Source organism: Topomyia yanbarensis, chromosome 1, assembly GCF_030247195.1.
Source record: "Topomyia yanbarensis strain Yona2022 chromosome 1, ASM3024719v1, whole genome shotgun sequence".
Classification (NCBI taxonomy): Eukaryota; Metazoa; Arthropoda; class Insecta; order Diptera; family Culicidae; genus Topomyia; species Topomyia yanbarensis.
In genome coordinates, this window is record NC_080670.1 from 164,658,116 (window position 1) to 164,683,429 (window position 25,314).

General features: G+C 38.5%; 1 protein-coding gene across 3 annotated transcripts in view; it reads left to right on the plus strand.

Annotated features, from left to right (window-relative positions):
• LOC131680189 (protein single-minded) overlaps nucleotides 1-25,314 on the plus strand; it is an 82,854-nt gene that overhangs the window by 38,525 nt on the left and 19,015 nt on the right. For all 3 annotated transcript variants that reach the window (XM_058960916.1, XM_058960921.1, XM_058960912.1), the window contains exon 2: nucleotides 17,794-17,988. In XM_058960916.1, coding sequence (XP_058816899.1) covers nucleotides 17,814-17,988 — 175 coding nt within the window. In that variant the 5' untranslated portion in view covers nucleotides 17,794-17,813. The remainder of the gene's footprint in view (nucleotides 1-17,793; nucleotides 17,989-25,314) is intronic.

Genomic DNA, 25,314 nt, shown 5'->3' on the forward strand with positions numbered 1-25,314 from the left:
TAAATATAGTGGAACAAGATCTCTGACCTAAACTATTAATAAAAGTCAGATTGTGGTGTTTTGGTGTGCAATGCCAATTTCACCTTTGATTCTTGCTATAGTTTGGTGGTGATTACCTAGTGTAGTGATAAGTTTATGTGAGTAGATAATGAATCCGAAAATAAGCATTATTTATAATTTTCATATAATGCAATTAAGGGCGATTAAATGGCGCGTTCCCTAGGCGATTTAAGAGCGGGTAGAGCGGCTAAAACAGGCAAATCGCACAAATGTGGCATTTGAAATAGCGCCCTAATTGCCGGCAATTTGCTGGCAAATTGAAGGACAATTAGCGCATCCGAGTTGGTAAATAGCCCCCCGTTAGCCAGCAACTTGCCCTTTTTGACTGGGATACCTTCCCAAAGGGCAAGTTGCTGGCTCAATTCGCATGTTCACTACGTAAGTCGGAGATGAGGTACCACAACCGAAAAGATTGTATGAGTGACTTGCACAATATCAATGTTGCATAAAAATGAGCTTATCGAAAAATGTAGAACACTTTCCGGGACCTCTAGCCATGCGGGACAATTCCTTTAAATCCAGGACTGTCCCGCCTAATCTGAGACGGCACCTTATCATATAAGTGAAAAGTATTTGAGAAAAACGGCTATCAACAATAACAATATGTATATTACCATTGTGCTCCAGAGATAATCCAATAGAAACACCCAAAACAACATATAGTAGGATATAAAAAGCTGTCCAAACCAGTTTATTAGTTAAATAGGATGAAGTGGTCACATCAATTGCGACCTCTTGATCCAACGACGTCAAACTGAACGAGGATTGCAAATAATCCGCGTATTGTATCAGACTCAAACAATTCCCTTACCTGTTTGATTATTTATTCTAAGATCTTTTCACGCTTCCTTCAAAAAAGCAAACACATTCAGCACCACTTCCCACACAACGTAGAATCTTCCGGGAACACCTTCCGCAAGCGTGAGAAAGTTTTTCAACCTTAGTCCTACGGATTTATATTCACCTGCAAAAACAGTTGAACTTGCTGATTGTATGCAAGTGCCTAAATTATCATATTTTGCGGGGGGTGTTATAAAAATCAGGTAAACTGTCGGTGTTCCTCAAGATCCTTACATTTTAGGACGCCAGTTAGTGCTCTTTACCGACCGTTCACAGCCAGCCAGTGAACCCAGTGAGTGGTTTGGGCTCGATCGAGCGTGGGAATATGTACATTTTCTTGGCAGGTTTTTCCAAAAAACAAAAAGATAAGCAAAATCTCTTCACTTTCGTCCAGTCCAGCCTTGCCGTATTTAAGGAAAAATGGAAATTTTATGCAAACGAGCGCCGTACCGACTGTTTCCGGAATAAGGTGGCTGGGTGTAATTTCATTTGCCATAACGTTTGTTTTTCTTAGCTAAAGATTACCTGGTGCTTTGCTTTTTCTCTTGTGCGGAAGAATTGTTTTATGAGTGAGGCTTCAGATCCCGAATCGAAACGGTGTGGATAGAAACATGTGTTGAACATCTGTTGGCTGCTATGCCAGATGGGATAAAATAATGCGATTTATAGGAGTACGAATAAATTCCTTACTGTTTGCTGCGTGTGGCGTATCGCTCTGCCTGTTTAATGGGAAGATGGCGCGAACTTTACCAACTAACACTTTAGCGCCATCCGCGGAAGCAGATGTGTTAGCGGTTTTCTAATTAATTTGCCCGGACTCTTACCCCAGGGGGGGACATTCAGATTCGCGCTATCTTTAGGTATTTGGCAATATCGTGGGAAAGCCCAAAACTACCACAAAAATACACCGAAATACCGAAAATCAAGAAACAAAGGAAATATGACTTACCCACGGACCGCCAAATACGTCCTCAAGCGGTCTTTGCACAGTTTCTTCGGCCTTTGCTACGGCCAGGATCCAGAGCTAGGCGAAAATCCGCTTCTAGGATCCACTTCTTCACACTTCACAAACCGAGAAACGCACGACACAAACCACGGAAATTGGAACGGTACACCAAATTTATTCACCGGACAGAACGACGGCCAACGCAAAAACCACAAAAACAGCCAAAGTACTCAAACTGGACTCTTGACTATCCAGCGCAACGATTCCCAAGTAAGAGAGCGATCGAAAGCTTCCCCCAGTCACAGGAAAACTCCCAGTCCTTCTCCTAGTAGCTGTAACCTCATAAAAACCGCGCAAAGCGGCTAGAAAAACGGATATTTTCTTGCACTTTTAAGCTCGGTTCAGTATGTGACGCGTAGCAAGTCATTCCGTACCCCAATGTCTCTCAGCTCTCGCGTACCCCAGCATATTCCTGTTAGTAATCTTGAACTCTTCACGACATTGCCATTTATTTCATGCATTTTCCGTTGCAACGCAACATGTTTCATTTCGAATGATATAATGTAAAATTCGAGACAGTAAACAAACATTCTTCTTTCGGATGCATGCAAGAAAAAGATTAGTGTTAATGATAATAATTATATGGCAAAATATTTCAATCGACTAAATAAGACACTTAAATCATTTTATTATACTCTTTTGTAACAATGTACAATAAATTACATGGTAGAGTACAATAAATAAAGTGCAGCGAGTTACGAAACAGTAAGATTTCAATACACTCCGTATAAATTTACTATTTAATTTTTATAACTCGGTTGAAGTCACTCAAAGTTACAGTAAAAACTGTGGGTGACAGAAACAAAGAAGTAGTCATCAGTTTATGCACTGTTGCGCACTCCTCTAGACTCTGTAATACACAGACTCTAGTAGCGTCTTACACGGTTGGGTATTTTCGTTTTAACTAACTAATTTTCGGTACACGTTTCCGAAAAATACCAATGGTTCAGAACACTTTATGTTTAGTCGAAAAAAATATTTTGTCGCGCAAGCCAAACCCATATTGAATTCGTTGTTAAACAGGCGTCGGGAATTCGTTTGATTTATTCATGTTTCGAACCCATCAGAAACGCAAAGAAAACTTGAATTGCAGACGCATTGTTACCAACCAATCGAATGTGGGTGTGGCTTTCACGACAATTAATTTTATCAACATTCCATAATGTGCTCCAAAACGTCGGTCTTATTTTGGACCAAGTGTAGACAAACCTGTCAAATGATCCTAGGTGCATATGAGACGAGATGGAGAGAAAGGTGGGAACATTTGACACTTTTGAGTGTATTAGTATTATACTTGCAAAATTAAGCATGGCGGCCGGGGCCCTTGAAGTAAACATGAACATCCGAGCGAGCATCCTGATTCTTGGTGCACAATAAAAAGTGAGAGAAGGCCGAGCTTCACTTCGGATCTATCGATTAGAACACTTATGGACACTTTTTACCTAGGAAAAAACCGATTAAATTAACTATAACCGAACCGAAACAAAACTTATGGCAACAGAAAGGCCCACTATGTCATCTGTTTGTGCTTTTCTTCTTCATATCTTCTTGTTTTTTCGGCTTCATCAAAGAAAAATGACAACCGCACTCACACACAGAAAAAAATGTGCACACCTGTATCCGTCTTGCATATGAGAGCCTCTCTTTGTGTACTTTTTCTTTTGATTATTACGACATCATAAAACTTTTTAACATGATTCAGTACATATCGAACGACTTTATTCTCAACTGCACACTTAATTCGGCTCGACAATTTCCCAACAGCTGTATAGTCAGCAAATTTAGAAACTGATATCTCAGTAAAGTGAGACTAGTTTGCTGATTTTCGTTGAAATATTTTCCGAGTTTCAGCACTCAAACGTCACTTTTACTAAGATCTCAGCAAAAAATCATGTTTGCTGAATCTCAGTTGTTGAGATTTCGGCAAAAGGTGCAAAAAGAGATTCGGGAGAAAAAATTAAGCGTGTAGCACATTATACAAAGAGCTATGAAGTAAACGTAAAAGCAGCCGAGTTATTATCCGAAGAAAAAATAAACAAAGAGAGGCTCTAATTTGCAATTAGAACCTTTTGACTTGTTTGTCTAGAAATGATTATTTGTCTGAGGAAGTAGGGGTTTGCCCACTATTTGGGTAAATATATATCAGCCAAGCAGACCCTAAGTGTCAGGGCGGCCTAGGTGATTCTCCCAGAATTTCGGATTTTCGTACACAAGCTAACAAACAGTATCAGCACTGAAAGTTTGTCATGTCTGCTACTTAGTTAGTTAGTTTGTCATGTCTGCTACTTACTAATCACCACTCGCATAGTTCAGACCATGCATTGAACATTCTTCTACGATATTGACCTGAATCCGATTTGATATGATTCTCCTAAAGAGACTAGAATAACAAAGAGACGCCATCTTAATTCAGTGAAAACAATTCAACTAGCAATCAGGCTACAGGGCACAGGCAACACTACAAATGTGCAAGCCTCACCAAACTTGTTTGTTGTTATTCCGTTTGTTTCTTCTAATCCGATGTGACTTCTGGTCTGCTGAGTTCCTCAACCAGCTAAAACATAGTTATATCCTCAGGAATCGTATTTTGCAGCAGCAAAATCATATTAGGCCAAAATTTATTGTTTGCGTCATTTGGTATTCGTTACCCTCATGCTGAATTTCGTTCGCCCATCAAACCAAGCCCTTTTCTCTTTGGCGCTTCTAAACACGATGGTATTGCAACAAATTTGGTTTGAGGATATAATTTTTATCTTTAAACTCTTTAGTAATTTTAATGAATCGCATAACAATACTTCCTTAAAAACAATGCCACATAATGCTAAACATTTACGATTAACAACTCTCTTGTTCGTTTGGAATGGCATTGACAGTAAAATTGGAATTTCAAACGGAACATGGCGTCTCTTTGTTATTCTAGTCTTTTTAGATTCTCCTGTCGCGATACTATTGCTCTCCAAATATGGCGCACTTTCCGCCAACCTGGACTCCGCACTTTTAAAGTGCGAGTGATCAAACTGCTACTGAAAACTGCGAGCTGTCAAATCACGTGTATTTCAAGTGATAGAGATGGTACTTTCATAAACAGACCAGTCCAACTAACAAGTTTATGGGAAGAATTCAATAGAAGAAAAGTAAGTGCGCAGTGCGGTTAGAATCCAGTTTTTAGTTCCACAAGCAATAGTGGAATAGCTTTTGTTATTATTTTCAACGGTATGGAGTGGCGAATATAGTTATTCTTAAACAAAACTGAATTATAAGTGTGCTTAGGAAAACGACACAACAAAGAAACGGCTGTAATTAGAGAGTTGGTATCTTTAGCTGAATCGCTAGAAATAACATTTTTATATAACCTTGCGGAAGACGCAAACTATTTCTCTCCTTCCAGTAAATAATTATATTTCAGAAATTCCTTTTAACTTTATTTTGGAACATGGCCGTCTACTTTTGAAAACACATCTTAACGACTCCAATAACTTTTCTGAAATCGCCATAACTCAAAATCTTATGGCTTAGCCGCAAAATAATATTAAAGGAATTAATTTGCACATTTTGGCCACTGCGCGATATTTTTCGGAAAACCATTTCTCGCCAATCAAAGCTGATGATAATGTACAATTCAGAAATATTTTCTCTGCCGTTGACTGCTGTGCACTTTGTTCGGCCAATGACGGTTTGTCGAAATTCGAAAATTCCCCAAAGTGAATTTGGACAGTTAGTTTTACGCGCTAATCATAACTTTCTCGAGAATTTATTTCATTCAATTTCTGTACCCATTCCAATGTTCGTATCTTTCTCTCCACTCCATTCATAAAATCTTGCACAACTAATTTGTTCATTTTTTAATTCAGTAATACATTTCGTTAAAAGTTGCATAATATATTCTAACAAAGTTGGATTGACTTGCGGTCTTTGGCTTTTTCGACTTTTTCATACAAGCTGGCATACAATAAACCTTTCGTTTCGAGATGCGCAATGCCACCCCAGATCTCGACCGAAGATGCAAAAATAGCTGAGATTTGGTTGAAAAAAATTAGTGTGTTAATATTTCAATTGAGTTCTTGTCGGCCGGTCTCACGAATACTGTTTCCTAGTTGAAAACATTGCATTTGCTTATGCCGTCTTTGTTTATTATTTTCCACCAGCTAGTGATGTAGTATTTATGCCATGTGACGTGTACGCATATGCGCCGTAGAAAAGTCTATTGGACGATGCGATTAGGGTAGGATCTTCTTTTTTTTAGTAAATACACTTTGTGTTCTCTTATCACTTCCACACATTTCGAGCGTAGTGACAGGACATCAGCATAAAATTTAATTTGACCACGGTGCTTCTTTATATATTCTTTCTTACATCTAATCATTGATGATTCCGAGAAATAATCGAGAGAGCACCAATTTTATTGCATCCTCAAATCGCACGCCAGGTCAGACATTCCTTGACAAATTTCTACACTACCGACTAAGCCAATTCGTTCCCAACTTACCTGAAAATTATTGTTTTGCCCTAGGAGCGATCACTCTAGAATGGTACATCATATTTTCATCGGATTTGGAAAAATGCATTTAATGTCCATTTTTGCATCAACTTTACACTCCCCAGCAGACAAGTCTGTTGAACAAACTCCTTACGCCGATCCGCTTGGTTCGATGTTTTGTTGGATGTAGAGCTAGTTTCTTGCAGGGCTTTGGCGTCTTACACGCAACACAAAATACATTCCAAATTTCTTTGGGAACAAGAAAATGCATTTAATTTTATTGATTTTTTTGAATTCATCACAAGAGATCTGCCCCTCAGGTTTTGTCAGAACCGGTTCTATATTTTTCAAACAATTTCAAAATTGTAAAATAACGAACAAAATTTCGTACTGGAAACGTACACAAAACTGTAAATGAAATCAAAGTAACTTATCAAAGCATCTGTACAAAATGATTCCGATCCTGACCGCACATTAACGTGGCGGATTAAAAAGTTACTACCTACCGGGAAAATCCTAAACACAGTCCTAAACACTCATCATGACACTCGTAGTTTCCTGCCTCGGTGAAGTTTTATGATTCTTATCGGGGTTTTGTTCGTCAGCACCATAATTCCATTTACCAGTACCCTGTACAGATTATTCATTCGACTCCGTTGACCGACTTTTTCCCCTTCGGTAAAAGATTATACAAATTTGATCCCTGTCCCATACTTCGTGAATAGAAACGAAACGTGTACGGCCAAATATATGTATACGGATCATTCTTCTATTTTATGACCCTATTCATTTTTTATTGAGAGTTACAATAAGAGAAAAAACTGGATTATTTAACTGTAGCTAACACCCGAGACTGCGAGAAACCGTAATAGGCTTGTTCCTATTAGCTAATGGACAATAAATGGCCTTGTGCGAATGGGGCGGAGCTGTGTGTGGTTGAGGCAACGACGAGTGACAGCTTGTCGGTTGACCTTTGTTCAGACGAAATCGTATACGCGCCGTGGTGCATCGTAATGACAGATTTGGGTTTTGTGAAATAGCAGACGAGCGAGGTTTCAAGATCATTAGGTTATTGATGTGCGAAAAACAGGATGGACTTGTTTGATAATGTCATCAAGTAAAATAGGCCGTATGATCCGAACGTTACTATCAGCCTTATTCTGCATTACGACGTATCGATTTTTCGAACGAATGTGGTTCGCATTCTCAATAACGACAACAAAATCAAACGAGAGCCTGCTTCGATCGAACCACATTCGTTCGAAAATGTGATTCTTCGTAATGCAGAATGAGGCTGTATATCACTATCTCGGACAAGAAAACTTTTTAAAATCCATTTTGTGCAAGACATAATACCTATAACTTCATTAAATACGGTTTTACCGTTTCATCTTAGACTCGTCAGTAAGGCACAGTCGACTTGATCAGCACACAGAGACGTTAAATATCACTAGTTACACACGAAAAATATGAAATCTATCGGTGACGTTATTCCAACCATTGAGTAATTACCAACACGTAATGCTCTTTCCAATTAATTATACATGAAAATGCACAAGTGTTTTTGTTTCAGTATGCAACGCAATGAAATGACACTTGGCAATATTTAAAAAGACATTGAAAATTGGAGTAAATTTAAAGGTTATTAAAATGTCTAGACCAGAATGTATGTAAAGAGAGTGAAGATAACTGTCATGATTATCGGTCAGTGATATTCCAAACGAACAAACGACCTGTCAAAATACATGAATTTGACTCGTTTGGAATGACACTGACAAATAATAATTGTTCCAATTTTGACAGTGTCGTCACTCTCCTAAAATTATTGGTCGGGAGACCAATTATTGATTTCATTAAAATTTATTTATTGCTTAAAAAATATCGTTCCCTTTTTTTAATTTTTTTTATTGAAATAAAGAGAATAAGAAGAATTAAAAATGTTTTTATTGAAAGCAAAAATTCATTGTTATTTTAATAAAAAATATTATCGAACCATAAAAGTGATAAACAATAACACATATTTTTGGTTTAAATAGCTAATTTTTCCTGCGTGTATGTGTACTGGTCAAGTCGACTATACATACTGATGCGTCGAAAACAAAGTGCCAAACTAGGGCCAACTTACTAAATGTGCATACGTATCGAATCGTAATCTGTTTTAGTTTGAATTTATTTCCTAATATGTACAGTGGTGATTCGACGTATGCTCTTCATCCCATCAACCGGTTTCTAACATCTGTCAATATTCCTATTCTTTAGTTGAACAGGATAGGTGGTCCAATCAACGAATCACGACTCTAATAAACGATTGAAGGTTTGTTTCTATTGTTTGTTTAATAAACCATACATTAGAATTTAACTGTAGAAAGAACTGTGAGTTCAACCTTTCTCAAAAACGGATTGCAGTTATTTGTCAATTTAACGTTGATTCCAACGAAATCCAATCGGGTTGATTTGTGGATACACTCCACGATGCTGTGAAACTAGAGCTGCAGCTGTTTGATCATTAGATTAACCCAATCTCGCACGGAATCGCACTCGCAACGTGCCTCCAGCTGAAGCGAACACTGACCTACAAATCAAGTTCTAGGTATGCTTGGCGAAAATTCCGTCTGGCCACTTTCCAAACCCCTACGGGCCGCCGCCCTAGTCCGACCCTCTGCCTATAGCAAGGCTGCTGCTATCAAACGAAACCATTTTACAAACAAATCACCGTACGTGACGCTGAATACCAAATTCCCCGAAAGTCACGATCAGCAAATCTTTCGGTCGTGCATTTTGCACATACACGTCCGCTTGTCTGCCCGGCCGCCCGTTGCGCCACCGGCGGCCTTGGCTCGTAGTCTGGGAAATTCGAGAATTTCATTGATAAAATTATTTCCGAGGATTGGATTTTCCAGGCAACGGGTGGCGATTGGGCTGTCTTTGTTCGTGTTGGTCCGACTTCCGATTTAAAGAAGCATTCCACGTTCCGAAAGTCATCTTTCATTGAACCGTTTTGACTTTTGTTTTTCGACACGTAGTCGTGTAGGGACCGGGTCTACTTGTGACGGTCGTTTATTGGGGGTTTAACACTGGGTTTAAGGTGCTATTATCGGCCCGATGGCAAGTACCTACGACATAATAAATTATGTAAATAGCCGTGGGAACAGTCCGTCGGGAGTCTTTTTCGGTTTATTTTTTCTCCGTTTCAGTTTGTTTTTCTTTCTTGGCTAGAAACACCGCCCATATCTTGTTCTTGCTGTCTTTCTTTACTCCTGTTTCCATCGCTAAGCCACCTTCGATCAATGGCTGTAGGTACATATGGTTGCAACGAGTGACTACCACACTTGAAGTGATACACCTGTGATAACCGTTTTGCGTTCTGACCAATCGGTGATCCTTCTGACACCAACACTGATGAAATGTTTACAGCACGCAGGACGCACCGACCCGATCAGTTGCTCGGTACAGGTACCGGATCAGTACCGATCGACAAGTCCTTGTGACAAGTGCTCTTTGAACAATTGTAGTTCAACAAATTTTAGTTAGTAAGTTTGTACAGTTCTAGGTGACATTAACTGCAGTGATAAAAAGCTTTAATATATTTAGTGCGTAGTTCTTAAGATACCAGTGATAATTGCTCAGTGAAAGATGAAGATTCTACGAAAACCGCTGACTGATTGCAATCAAAACATACTAGGTAATTAGTAATTAGAATATGAGTATTACATCTGTACCCCATAGTGTTAGTAAAACTTATCGAATGCAATGAGTATAATGAGTGTTATCGCTATCTGATTGAAAGTTTCAAATCAAAGGTTCGAATTTTTCGCTGTTTCCGTGTAAATTTTTATATTGCAAAGCTGTGTTAGTTTTAACGTATGAATTTAGCGCAAACGAATTGATTCTACGGGAAATATTATAAAGCAAACAAACGAATTGTTGGTTTGAGGGCAGGAAGAGAATGCAACACGGACATCTCGTCCGTGTGCTGAATAGAATAGTTTGGCTCTCATAATTTGACAGATATACCAATTCAGTAAAATAAAGAGCTAATAATATGGTCACAATACAAGTTAAAACGTGTTTTACGCTATCTTGATGACGTTTTTCTCGTGTTGATTATTAAAATGTGTTTTACACAACATTCACAAACATGTTTTAACGCTATCTTGAAGACATTTTTCTTGTTGCTAATTATTATAACGTGTTTTAGCACTGTAGTGTGAACATAGTATAAATATAAATGTAAACCCCGTTGAAGTTTGATACAATTGGTGATATAGAGATCTGAAGTTTTGTACTACGCTGAACAAAACAAGTGTCGGCATAGCTCTCAATATTTAATTGAAAACATGCTAGTATAATACTATGCTCACACTACAGAGTTAAAACATGTCATAATAATTATCAACAAGAAAAATGTCACCAAGATAGCGTTAAAACATGTTTGAATTCGTAGTGTGAATGTAGTATAAAATTTCGATTATGTGATGAAATTCCATTCCGAGTTACGCAATTACTTAAGAACTTTTAGAAAGAAACTATTTGAATAATCATTTAAATATTAGTTCGCTTTGATTTTCCTCTGTAAACAAGCGCAAAAATTCCATTGTAATCGCTGTTGAATTTGTACATAAACAATTGGTTATATCATACAGTTTTCTTGTAGCTTTCAAATGGTTCCCAATACCACCTTGATGTCAAACGGAAATTTATAGGATATGTTATGTGCGTTTTGGAAATCCTGTTGTTGGTGGAGAAATGCAAATAACGTGAAAATGTCATAATTAAACGAAATAATTGTTTTTGTGGAAACAAAATTAAAAATATCTTAAGAATGACAACGTTTTGGGAAATCTTTGTTATGAGCATTTTGAAATGACATTGAGAGTCATATTCTATAATCAAAATATATTTGCGAAACCGGAAACAGGATTGAAAATATATTCATGGATTTATTCACCCCTTCACTACTTGCTGAGGGAAAATTGAAAATTATTTGATACTATTTAATCCATTTAATATCCTGGATGTGCTATTTTTTATTCTACACTCGATTCCCTCGTATTTTCCTAAGTTTTTTTTTTATTCAAGACATTGCGTAACATTGCTTAAATGTTGAAACTGTCAGTTTCGCAATCTTGTCATGATCTTTTTTTTGTTTATTGGAGAGCTTTAACCTCGAAGGGTCATTCGCCCTTAAGGAATTTCGTAATACCATTTCATTTATCTTATGTCAACTTTGTTTTTGCTGTCTGGGCTGGCTATGTGCGGACTGGTAGATAGGACGCGGAAAACATCGCCGCAGCTCGGCTGAGTACGGCGGATGACCCGTCCCAGGTCCTGTTACTGGGCCTGTAGGGTGCTGATGGGAAGTTCGTTGGGTTACTGGTTATTTGGGCCACAGGGTGACCTGTCCAACACCGAGGGGGTGTGGCGTGGCATGTCTCTGTTTGGAGGCCAATTTTGGCAGATCTGGGCCGTGGGAAGCCCCTCCAGCACCCGGTAGGGGGTGTGGCAGAGGGCCTACAGTTGGGTGGGTTTTCACTGGTTGTGGGGTTGGCTGCTTTTGATCTCTCCGTCGACCAGCGAGGGTGTGGCAGAGGACCTACAGTTGATTGGGTTTTCACTGATGCTAGAGTTGATTACTTTTGGTTGATCTGTGCCGCGGGAAAACTTCTCCATCACTCAGCAAGGATGTGACAGAAGGCCCGCATTTGCCCGCCCACCACGCTTGAAATTTTTTGAAATTGGTACTATGGGAAAATATGGAGGAAAAATACATTAAATGCAATAACTTTTGAAGTAGCAATCAGAAAATTAAAATTTATACCTCTTTTGGAAGGAAATAATCTTAGTATTTGAATGGAGATATATTTGTTTCTAGAAAAATACGGGAAAGTGGGGTACTGGGTCATTTTGGCCCCAAAATTCCCTATTTTTAATGATTTTTCTGCTCCGTGATGCAATTCATACATATTTTGTAGTTTTTCTAATGTGAAAAAATCTCAGAAATCGAACGAAACCCTTTTGACCTTAGTCCGAATTCGAGAAGTTGGGGTTATAGGGCTTTTTGTCAGTCATATTAAATTTTATCATTTTCTCATGCATATATCTCTATTATTCTTCAATCAATTTTCATAAAATGTATCTTATTGAACGTGTAAAATTCTGAGGAATAAAACAAAAATAAAAACGTTAAAGGTAAAATTCAGAAATATTAAACTTTTTGATATTTACTCTACAAATCTCATTTTTTTCATTATTTGTCCTAATACCTCAACTTCCCCTATTTTTCCAGGAGTGAAACTTTTCTCATGTGATCCCTAAGCATATTTTACACTAAAAGTAGTAAACTAAATAAGAATTTTGTTGTTAAATGGAGTTAATATGTGCGATTTTATGATAAAAATGTGAAATTGACACTATATGTCAGATAATTTGATGTTTCTGAATTTTACCGGTAACGAATCTATTTTTGTTATAATCCTAAGGATTTTCCACGTTCAACAAGGTATAGTTTATGAAAATTGAGCGAAGAATAATAGAGATATATTCACGAGAAAATGATGAAGTTTAATATGAATGACAAAAGGCCATTTAACCCCAACTTCTCGTATTCGGACTAAGGTCAAAAGGGTTCCGTTCGATTTCTGAAATTTTTTCACATTAGAAAAACTACAAAATATGTATAAATTGCATCACGGAGCAGAAAAATCATTAAAAATAGAGGATTTTGGGGCCAAAATGACCCAGTACCCCACTTTCCCGTATTTTTCTAGAAACAAATATATCTCCATTCGAATACTAAGATTATTTCCTTCCAAAAGAGGTATAAATTTTAATTTTCTGATTGCTACTTCAAAAGTTATTGCATTTAATGTATTTTTCCTCCATATTTTCCCATAGTACCAATTTCAAAAAATTTCAAGCGTGGTGGGCGGGGGTCTAAAATTGTCCAAATGATGTGAAATTTGGCATCTGAGCTTACTTTGACATTTGTCACAATATGAGAGGGGGGGTCTTTGAGAATTCAAAATTTTTTTTTTGCAATGCCCTAGTGGCCAGGTACCCAGCACAGTGTAACCAATGGGTCTCGATAGTCTGCACAAAGAAATGGGTGGACGATATGGATGCAATGTACCTCAATACTGTCAGGGAGTCAGTGAGGATAACTGTTGGTTCTTCTGTGTTCCTTTTGGCCATTGTCATTGCAAGGGGATGGGGAAGGTGAATGGAGAGCACGCTCCCCAGTCCACTGATTTCAGCTCCGACGCTGTCGTCTGCCTTAGAGCCATCGGCGCATACTTTGAGATGTTGTTGGTTCTTTCAGTTGATTTTCCGTTGCTCTTCTTCCGCTAGGAGGCAAAACACTGACGCTAGAGAGGTGACTCCACTATCTGGACTAGATATCGACCCATCAACTTATAGACCGTGGACCAACGGCTTTACTTCCCTCCCGAAGGAAGCCGTGATCACTAGATGGGCTCTCCACTATCTTTGGGCTACTATACCACGGAGTAGTGCGGTCAGCCTCCGGATTACTACCAAGCACCCCTGCCGAAGCAGCCTGTGTCTAGGCCGGAGTACTCCTATACTGCTGGGAAGCAGCCAGGGTAACTCTGAAATGGACACTAAACTTCCTCAAGAAGAGAGCGTGCGACGGATGCTACCTTTTCACCATCGCAGCCAACATCCACCAGGAGTTAACCACCAAATCCCTCCCAACCGTCGACCGACTTCTTTGCGTAAGACCACGAGATTGGCTCGACTCTGAACCGAAAATCAACGATAACCTAGACAGCGCCGGTGATTAAGTGGTAAGCGTGACTACCACTCACCTCAATTGGTTTGGGTTCAATCCCAGCCGAGGTCGTTGAGATTTTTCTGAGGTGACGCATTCCTTCGGAAGAGAAATAAAGCCATTGGTACCCGGCCCATGAGTTGATGGGTCGATATCTACTCCAGATAGTGGGAGTCACCTCTCTGGAGTCGATGTTTGGCCTCGTAGCGGAAATAAGCTGATGGAAAATAACTAGAACTAGTAGAAGAATAGTAGCGTCTGCTACCTCTGTTCGAAGCATTGGCTCAAATGGTAGAATGAAAAAGAGTGCGATGGACTCGACTTTTTGCTTCGCTCAAGCTCGAATATTGTTCACACCAGATTTATCGCCACTGTTACCGTCATAGGCGGCTCCAGCTGGCTGACAAAGAGGAGGCACGCCATTCTGACAAAGTATATCTTAAACACGATTTAAAAATTTAGTAAATTTGGAAGCGTCTAATTTGGAAACACAACTGCTAACACAGTTCATACTTAGAAAGTGGCGAATAATGAAACAAATCGCACCGTTCTTGAATGCAATAATTTTTTTATAATTCGTTTATTTAGCATACTTCATTGAGATGACGCAAATATTTACAATATTTACAATATGTTACAAAGTAAAAACAAATATTATGTCTGTCGGATTTCGCTATAGGAAAACATTTGTTTAGTCGCCTACTCATTAATAGTGCTGGCTGTTAAAGTTGGGGTGCTTGATGCTGCGTTTGCTGATAACATTATGACCTGAACTGCTGCCACAAAGTTGGCAACTGCTTATCGTTCAGATAATGGTATTAAAACCTGTGTTTTAAATTGGTAGGTTCGAGAAGGTTCGAGTTTAAAGTTGAATTTAAGGTTCGAGTTTAAAGTTGAATAAGTTCACGATTAAATTATGATTTGGCAAGAGATCTGTTCCTGTGGCACGACACTCAACTTTTTGTGACGGATAAGACCATGAACTCGGAAACATTTAAAAGAAAGTACTTCAATAACAGATTTTTCCCATCATTAAGCCCTATAACGGTTCAGTTACGTTTTGGTCATAATTAGCCAGCTGTCATAATGGCAAGGAAGGCTTACGATAATAAAGTTAGTTCATCCCAAATGAGCTGAGTCCGCCAAATTGTTACCAGTTCGATCTAATAGAAAACGTTTGGGTGACAATGATGCGAAAACTAAAGATAAATCAACTAACATCAACAGACGTTTGTTTAGTGAAATCAGTTGGCATTAACAGAAAAGTGTGAGAATTTCTTCACTCAAAAAAAGTAAACGTTATGCCTATTGATTTTACACATAGATTTTTGCAATTAACGGAGGCATATAGACACTATTTGCTGACACATAAACCTAATGTGTATATTTACAAGAAATAATAATCTTACATTCACATTTCATAACTATTAGGCACATAAAACCCCATTCTATAACAATATGCACATATAACTTATGTGTGTGCATACATAGTTCATACAGTTGACACATAGAAGGTATATGTGCGCGTGATAACAATAGCATTTCTTCTTCATATGAATTTTAAGCGGTTTGCAGCTAATAGAATTAACGTTTGGATTTTTTTCAGTGTTTGAAATTACAGAGTTTCATGAAATGAGATGTTCTTGCTTTTGTTTCATCCTTAGAAAATTTATCGACTGAAGAAAAGCTTAATAATTCTGATTTATTAGTACTTTCAACAGAAAAGTACTGTCAGTCTGCGTCTGACAATTATGCATTTAGTAGAATTTTGGCTGTAAAAGTAAAAGTGTATATGTGTGTGAGCATCACTATGGGAAGTACCACCTTTACCCGCAAGTGACGTTGCTGTTATTGTCTTCAGATTCTGGACAGAGTTGCCAGTCTTCTTGATATACAGTCTTCGTTTTAAGTATTGCCGTACCCATTAGGGTGGGACAAAAATTAGATTCCAGCTCCGAGCAACTTTTTAGGTACCATTCTATTCCTAGAACAACTGTGCAAATTCTTAGCTCGATCGGTGAAACTATATTTTTGCGCCCACTGTTTAAAGTTTACATGGGATTTTGTATGGGAAAATTAACTTTTACAAAATAATTCCTCCAGGAGTCGCCCATTACTTCCTAAAAATAAATCGTTACGTGGCTTTTATAGGAAATTTAACAAAGAAACAAAGTTTCAAAAACCACGAAACGATCTGACGCTTGAAAAAAAGTTATTAAGCAGAAACCGATTGATGCTCTGACGATTGATAAATTATTCATTTTTTCTAGCACCACTGCACTGCTGTTGGTTGTCCAATTATACGCATTTTTTTAATTCTCTCTTAATGTGTCTAAATCGTTTATCTATACTATTTGGCCACTTCGCAAGGTTTTGAAGTATATATTGAGGCTTCTTTTGTACATAATAAGAGAAAGTTAAAAATTTTGTGTATAATTAGAACGTCAAAAGTAGTGATGCTATGAAAAGTGAAATTTTCATCAATCTTCAGGGTTTTTGCTTAATAACTTTTTCCACAAGTATCAGATCGTTTTGCATGCTTCTAGACTTTGTTTCCTTGACAAATTTTCTATAAAAATCAGACATCTACTTATTGTTAGGAGGTAATAGGCGACTCTTGGAAGAATTAATTTGCAAATGACAATTTCCCCATACGAAATCCCATGTAAACTTTAAACAGTGGGCGCAAAAATATAGTTTCACCGATCGAGCTAAAAATTTAAAGAGTTGTTCTGGGAGCTAAATGGGACCCAAAAAGTTACTCGGAGCCAAATTTTATTTTTTTTTCATATAACCATGTCCCACTCTAGTACCCATTCGTCTTTTCGTGATGATCATCACTGGGTACAAGACGGGGACGGTGACAGATATGGTACAACAAAGAGAAATGGGATCAATTTCATTTGAGATTTGACAGAACTGCTACATAGATGTTCTCGGCGATGTTCGAGTGATGAGATTGTGACATTCCTGACCAATAACTTACTGCCTGACTCCATACCATGGAATTATGAGCACACACGCTCAAAGCAAGCTACGTACGTCAGAATGAAATGCAAACACTTTTTCAAATTAGCTCTGATTGTTGTGCCCTTTTCTGGAACTGCCAGTGGCTACCGTTACTTGTAATAATCTTGCACACTCAACTATCCAATATTTCACCACATCAAACTATAGTGAAACAAGTGTAATTATACTGCCAGCCAATCATACTAAAGAGGCACAAAAATGTGTTCAGCGAATTCCTCCTATTAATGAAATATTCTTACTATCCAATTTCAACCCAGCTAAGTCCCGCGGTTTGATCGTTTTTATTAGCTATATTGCCTTCATTTCGATAAGCTGATTATGTTTCCGCCGAACCAATTTGCTAGGCAAATAAATTACATTCACATAAATTCGGATCAATGCGAAAATTTCCGGCCCGAAACTGTTGTTTGGCTTTCTTATTAATTTACACTTGTCCCGCAGAATCGATGGCCGATCATTGCCGCCGCCGACTCATTAGCGCTGTTAAATAAAATATGGTATTTTTTGTTTTATTGTTTATTTGGTATACATAATAATAATCGATCTGTCCCCGAACTAACTAACGCTTTCCATCCGTATGCACTTTTGCAGGCCTTGCTAACCGCTGTGCCATGAAGGAGAAGAGCAAAAATGCGGCCCGGACCCGACGCGAAAAGGAGAACACCGAATTCACCGAGCTGGCCAAACTGCTGCCACTGCCGAGTGCCATCACATCACAGCTAGATAAGGCTTCCATCATTAGGCTAACTACGTCGTACCTGAAAATGCGCCAGGTGTTCCCGGAAGGTAAGGCATGCGGATTTATTTTATTTTATATCAAAACAGCTATCATACTTTTTACGTGTCATAGAGTTCTATGCCAATCATTTCACACATACTAATTGGGCGTTTGCTTTCCTCCAGCTGCCATATATAGAACTGTCAGCCAATTTAAACATTTGAATTAGCTCACCTAAAGTATTTATAATGGTATTGAAATGCTCTATGTCGCTGTAAAACTTATTCCGGAGACGTACTAGGTATATCGGTTGGTCAGGTTCTATCATGAAAACAATCTGACCGAAAAACTATTTTTGATGGCAGGCGGAGGAAAACAAATCGTGGAACCCACTAATACAGTTACAGATTGTCAAGTACTCTATTGAAATATTTGACGTTTAACATACGCACACTGAGATCTCGCATTTCTTATACTAACGCCCACCCGCCCAGAAGCGGTTTGTTTTCCTCCCATTTCGCCGTATAAACGATTTGTTTTCCTCCCAATTCAAACGTCAAAACGGCACAATTCCAACGCAGCTGGATAAGTCAATAGTTACTAGTGCTGAATTTTGATTGTTCGTACTCAAGATACTAGAAAAACTTAGAACTCTTTAGTTCGTACATATTGCAATAATAATGTCGGTTCCATTTACAATTTGGCCGCACAAAATGGGTTATTTATCCAAGAGGAAATACCGTACACGAATGCTGGCGGTACTATTTCGTAGGTACAGTAACTGTTCAGTAACGGGGTATCGCTGTCGAGCTGGCGCAAACAAATATTGTCAAAATTATGTTTCAATATTACGAAGAAAACAATTTTATGGCACGTGGGAAAACTGTATAGTATTTTATGGTAACAGTAAACTAAATGTGTTCCGTTTTTTTTCACTGAGCAAAATACTGTAGTACGCAATTATTAAAACAAAAACAGCGCACGTGAATTTAATGAGGCTTTAAATAATAATAAGGATTGTACACTTTGCTCCTTGCAAGCTCTCCCCTGTTCACTTGAGCTGACACGATGGGGACAACCTTGTTTATCTTTTTTTCCATTTTCACACCCAATTTTCCGTCGTCCTGAATTGGAACCTCTTCGGTATTCAAATTTCATGACATCCCGGAGAGCAGATCGAGATTTATATGCAAATAACCTGGACCATAATGATGACAGCGCAGCCAGCCAGCAGCATAATTGAGTTTGTTGAGGGTGTTGGCTGGAGTAAAAATATGTACCCAGAAGCATAATTATCATTTCGCCTCTTTCTCAAAGAATGGCTCGAGCTGCAATGATCGCGATTGCTCAGCACCTCGTTCCCCAAACCTATACATATTAAGGTACTCAGCACAAACAAAGTGGTGCGAACGGATGCGACCCGACCGACGACTATACCGGCGGAGAGCTGGGTGACAAATTGGAATTCGATCGTAATCTGGGTGAATTTTTATGATAATTTCTTTTCAATCTCCGCTGACGGTTAGCTAGCATAGTTCAACTTGTTTTACACAAGGTGCTTCTCAGTGGCCAATTTAGATTCTTTCTTTTTTATGGGTGTTTAAAGAAGCACATTGTGAAGTGAAAGGAATTTCAGCGATTAGAATCTTGCTGCTCGGCGAGGTCGTTCGTTTGCGGTGGGCTTTGAAAAATGGTTATTGTTGTTTTTAAAAGATTTAAAGTGTTATTTGAATGATTGGTGCTTGTCATTCCATTTGATTATATTTAAACTAATACTCCCTCCGCCATGATGCTCGTAAAGCACCTATATTTAGCTTTTTACGTGACATAATTGCGATCAATGTTATCTTGTTCATTATGTTTCCCTATTCTGACAGTAACTTTTTACAACAGCGTGATAGCAATGTCCCGTTAGCAGAGATGCCAGGTACTTTTTTCAAATGTCTGCAATAATAATTTTAAATGCCTGGGAAGAACAAAAAATGTCAGGAAAGCTAGTGTAACCAAAAGCCTTTATATTCAAAAATCTGTAAATATCTGCAAACAAACTAAAAAATCTGCAAATATCTGTAACCAAACTAAAAAATCTGCAAATATCTGCGTCATCGAAAAAATCTGCAGCTTAAATTAAAAGTCTGCGAATTTGCAGACTTGTCTGCAAATCTGGTATCTCTGCCCGTTAGGAATATTTGGCGCCCGTCAAACAAACGTTCACAACAAAACATGAATTGCTCTTACTGGGCGATAGCGTAAACGACTTCTGTCAAAACAAAAACTCTTATCATAGTACTAACTCAGCGGTACTGATCGTCATTATGGCACGGTTCGATTACAATGTTTTGAATTTTTTCCAGTCAAACCTAATTTAGGTCTGTCCTCGGCGGCAAAAAGTTAAGCTAAGTTAATCTTGCTTTCCGACCATGCTATTAGACTCGGCTACATTACATTTTTTACCAAACTCGACTAGCACAAAAATATTTTTATGAATATATTTCTGTTCACCACAAACAATTTGAAAGAAATTAAGCTAAGTAAAATGTAAGCAGAGTTATTGTACCTATTCATCTAAAGATTTTACGCAAAAAAAATCAAAACGATCTTTTTCACTGTATTTCTGTATTATTCAAATTCCCCGATGTGTTATTAAGACCTACTTACACTCGGTTAAAATGAACGTGAACTTGAGGCGTACCAAATATCTTACTTATTAGAGCACAGAAATTGATGCAACTAAACTAAAGTTCATTAGAGGGGTCTCCTCATCAGCTACTGATTTATTCGCGTATTTTTGAACATATACTTATTCAACATAAGTTCAAACTGAATAAAAATGGCGGATTTAAAATCTCACACAGCAGCTCGCCACGGACAACTCAAACCGATCGTTTTCAAATTTAATAAAATATAAAATAAAAAAATAGGCAATAAAATATAACCCACTAGTAACCCTAACAAAAAACATTATACACAAGCTTTAACCCATATAGTCCAACGATTCCACATATTGTATGGATGATACCCTGAACAGGTCGTTAGGCTCTTGGATCATAAGATGTTTATTAGGGAAGCTTTTGGCATATTTATTTTTAATTCAACTTCAATACCATAACCGTACGCTCGCACCTTACGCTTAACTTAACTCAATAGGCTCTGTAAAACTTCTGACTGTAGCTTCTTCTGTACGGAAACCCACTTTTTCTTCATGTCTTCCTCACATTTGACCTCCTCGGAATGCTTCCGTAATGCATGCTTCATAATTACCCAGTATTTTTCGATGGGCCTTAGTTCCGGACACTTCTGAAGACACTCCTTGAAGTTGATCTCCCCGCTTACAGTCCCGATAGTCACAAACGGTGCACACCGATTGCTACATGAGCAGATCGCTTGTCAAATCATGTATTTATGAGCAAACTTTGAAAGTTTCTACTTCCTTATTTGCTCCGCAACATCAAACTTGCGCTGGGCGATAAAGAACAGCAGCACCGAAAGCTGTCAGAAGTCTGTCTTGACGTAAGTTGCATGAGGCTTCGTCAGCATCTGCATGTAAAGTTTCCGGACCCGTGACTTTCTCAACGTATTTTGCCGTTGGTCACGGTTTGGAGCCTTATGCACTTTGTACGTATGCAGTTCACCCCGGTTCTTGACTCTTTGAACGAATGAATTGGATAGATTGCATTGTGTTGTGATTCTGCTTAAGCGCTTTCACTACACGCTTGTGATCCTGATCACTAATGGAACGTCCATTCTAACCGCATTTCTCTTTCCATTCGATGCTCAGAGTTTTGTAATAAAGTTTAATAAATTCGCGACGTTGCTTTTCGGGTGATGCCATTTTGTCCAATTTTCGAAAAACTGACAGCGATAAAAATATAGTATAAACAATACACTTTAAACTACTTCTACTCAAATTTTCAGGAGAAAATACCCAATGGGTTATTTTCTTTAGCGTTTTTTGGTCAATTTGATGTGGGACACCCTTTATGGACTATTTTTTTGTAATTCTTTCATTTGTCACGCCTCATAACGGTAACTTAACAGAGCCGTGGGTCTATTAAATAATTACAATATGTAAAAATAAAAATAAATAAAAATAAATATTATTCCGGTCTCGTCCAAGCGATTATGCGATTCTATTATGCGGGGAGCCCTTTTTTCGTGGCAGGGAACTATTTATCTGCTCGGCTAGTGTATCTTGTGGGTCGATTCTTGTTGCCGTAAATGTCATCATCGTCTCTTCATGTTCACGATCAGATGTTCCTCCTTTTCTATAACCCTTACGGGTCTCGAGCGTAAAGCCGTTGCCACTGGTATTAGCTTTCTCGCCGATGGTCCTAGCCGTTGATTCTAAAGCATCGTTTGTTGCTTTCACAGTTCTTATTATGGCCTGAACAGCAGCCACAAATTGGCAGCCGTCTGTGGTTCTGGTGATGGTATTGAAGGGCGTGTTTCGGATTGGTTGTCGAAGATATTTAATTGGTTGTGATGCATTCTCCTCAGCATCTTCCGCACAAGGTGTTCCATGGTGTGCCGTCTGGTTGCAGTACCTGCACGTAGGAGTCTGCCCTTCGAGGGTGCATAGCATGGTTTGTTTAATGTTAGCTCCGTTATATTTGAATTGTATAGTCAAGTGAGAGGGAATAAGTATTTATGCCCGTATCCTCACCACAAGAACACCGTTAGGAGTACCCGGGAATAAGTTTCTGCAAGTAACAGATGTGACAGATTCCACTTCTTCGAATTGCGACATATGATTTTTAATTGATTCACGGGGAGTACGCGATGACAAATCATGTAGCCTTACATCTGTATAGTCCTTTTCTATATACAGTGGAATCTACATTTCAACACCGTCACTTGATACTGAAGATACACAGCAAAAAATGTCTTGTAACTTTACGTCTTGCAAGGTGCACGTAAAAGGAGCGTCCCCAATTCACATAAATTTACATTCAAATTCATGTAAAAATGTGAGTTGTGCGCTTTTCCCTAGTTCATTCAGTCTGAGTTTTACATAAAAGAAATCACAATATTGTATTTCACATATAAAAGCATATAAAATTATATGATTGCCCATTTCGTCTGTAGATAGACTTTCGTGCACATTTTGAAAGCAGCAAACTAAATATTCTCACGTTGAACTGCACGGGCGACAGCAAGTAAACAAACCGAATATCTTATGCACAATCCTAGAGAGGGCATAAAATGTTGTTTTTGTTAGCCATCGCAACAACCAAACTATGGTAGATGCGGTGTGAGAATATTTTCGTGTGACAAAATTATTTTGCTGTGAGTCTATTTGGGGGTAAAATACGCAATATCAGAGAGAAAAATATGTCGCTACGTTGTTTACGTCTAATGTAATTTCATTTTTCTATGTGTGTAAGTAACATCCTTAACCCTAAGCTTTATGTTCACCTTCAGAAAAGGTTCCAGCTCATAGAAACTTGGTCGTGTAGAACAAAATCTCAAGTCAACAACCGCGGTGTTGGATCGAAGCAGCGCTTTTTCATCAAATTCACTCATGATGGCAAGAACAAACACCATTATTCAATATGAATGAATCAAAGCAAAAATATCCATATTTCCCGATAATTTTAAATATTCCGCCAATGAAAAAAGTTCGCAGTGGATATTTCCCTTGTTCGCCGCGAGAGTACCCGGTCAGCGTGGCAAGCAGAAAGTTAGCAAAAGTTGAGCAAAGTGAAATTGATGCTGGCAGAGCTTCTGCGAGCATTTTGCGCGATTTGTGCGAGAATTCTGGCAACGAATTAGCTCAAATGCAACAACCGTTTCTGACAGAAGCGGTTAAACCAACCGATGCTGCTCACTTTTATCCAGAATTCAGCCAGAAATGTACGGCCAAGATCTCTGCACGCTTCCTGCCACATCTTTGTCAGATGTTTTACTCGATTCGTGCTAAATTCTACCAGGTAGGAATTGCCAGGATTTTTACACAGTTTATGTCCGAGTTATGCCAGGGTTTTGCTCGGTTCCTGTCGAAACTTGCCAGAAAACGCGAGCGAAACTGAGTTTGCCCTAGCTCAACTAACCTGACAGGATACGCGCAGAAATCTAACAGGGCTGCCAAACCAAGACTTACAGAAATCTAGCAGAGCTGTCTCTGCCAGAAAATTTGCTCACTGGGTAAACGCGCGACAATGGACCGAATCGATGCGGAGTGGTGAATTCAAATGTCATCGCTGTTCACGGTGATTGTTGTTCCGTCGAATACCAGATTGCATTCTGACAAGCTGTAATCTCGGACAGTTGAACGTGAAGTCGTTTTTCGCGTCTTCAACTGTTTACGACGGCATCCACCGTGAACAATGAAAGGTATTCAACAAATGTTCACGTCCATTTCCACCGAGAGGCCACATAGTGCTTTATATTTCAAGGCAAAATAGGTGAAGTGTAAACTGGACGGTGAATAGAATCGATAGGAAGTGGTGAATATAATTGTCAGATCCGTTCATGGTTCATTCGTCTCCTGAAGCCATATTTAAACTCTCCGTAAATGTGTACGTGAACATGTGTTGAATTCCTTACATTGTTCACGGAGAACAATGTCGTGAACAGTTGCAGCTATTTCACGTTCAACTTGCAGTTACAGTTTGTCAGAATGCAATCTGGTATTCGGAAGCGAACGTTCCCTCGAACAGTAAACAGCGATGACATTTATATTCACCACACCGTCCATCGTCGCGTTTACACTCCCGGCGAACAAGTGAAATATCCGAACATATTTCACTGTGGAATATTTAAAATGATCGGGGAATATGAATATTATTACATCGATTCAACTATATCTAATAATTGTGCATGGATTCGCTATGTATTTAATAAAGTATCGTTTAGTTCCATTTTCATCATTTTTTATGCGCTAATAAGTTAGACATTGAAAACACAATTTGACGCGCATCAAGTTCACGTTCATTTTTTGTAAATGGGCCTTAAAATGTACACAGTAAACTCACTTCACCGTGAAATATATTAAAACTTCGGAGAATATGAATAACATTATTTTGAAAAGGATTTCTTTTAGATTTTTTGTAATAAATGGATGGGTTTTTTTTAGTTTTGTCACATTATATTCTGCAAAAAGAGCGATACATATTTGAATAAACATTCGTGTACAAGTTGAGTTCACGTTCACTGAGAGCTAAAATAGACTTGACAGTTCATCATGGAATAGTTCGCCGCTGCTGTTGTTCACGAGCCACGACATCGATAATCGATTATCCTCCGTAAACACAGAGACGAATTCATCACTTTACGTGAATTTCCTTTTCACGGAAAGTCCAGTTTAGATTTAGGTTATAACTGATTCGCTCTGAAATTTCTATCCATTTTTCAGATCCATGAATTTTGTTTTTCTTAGTCGTCAATTTTACCTG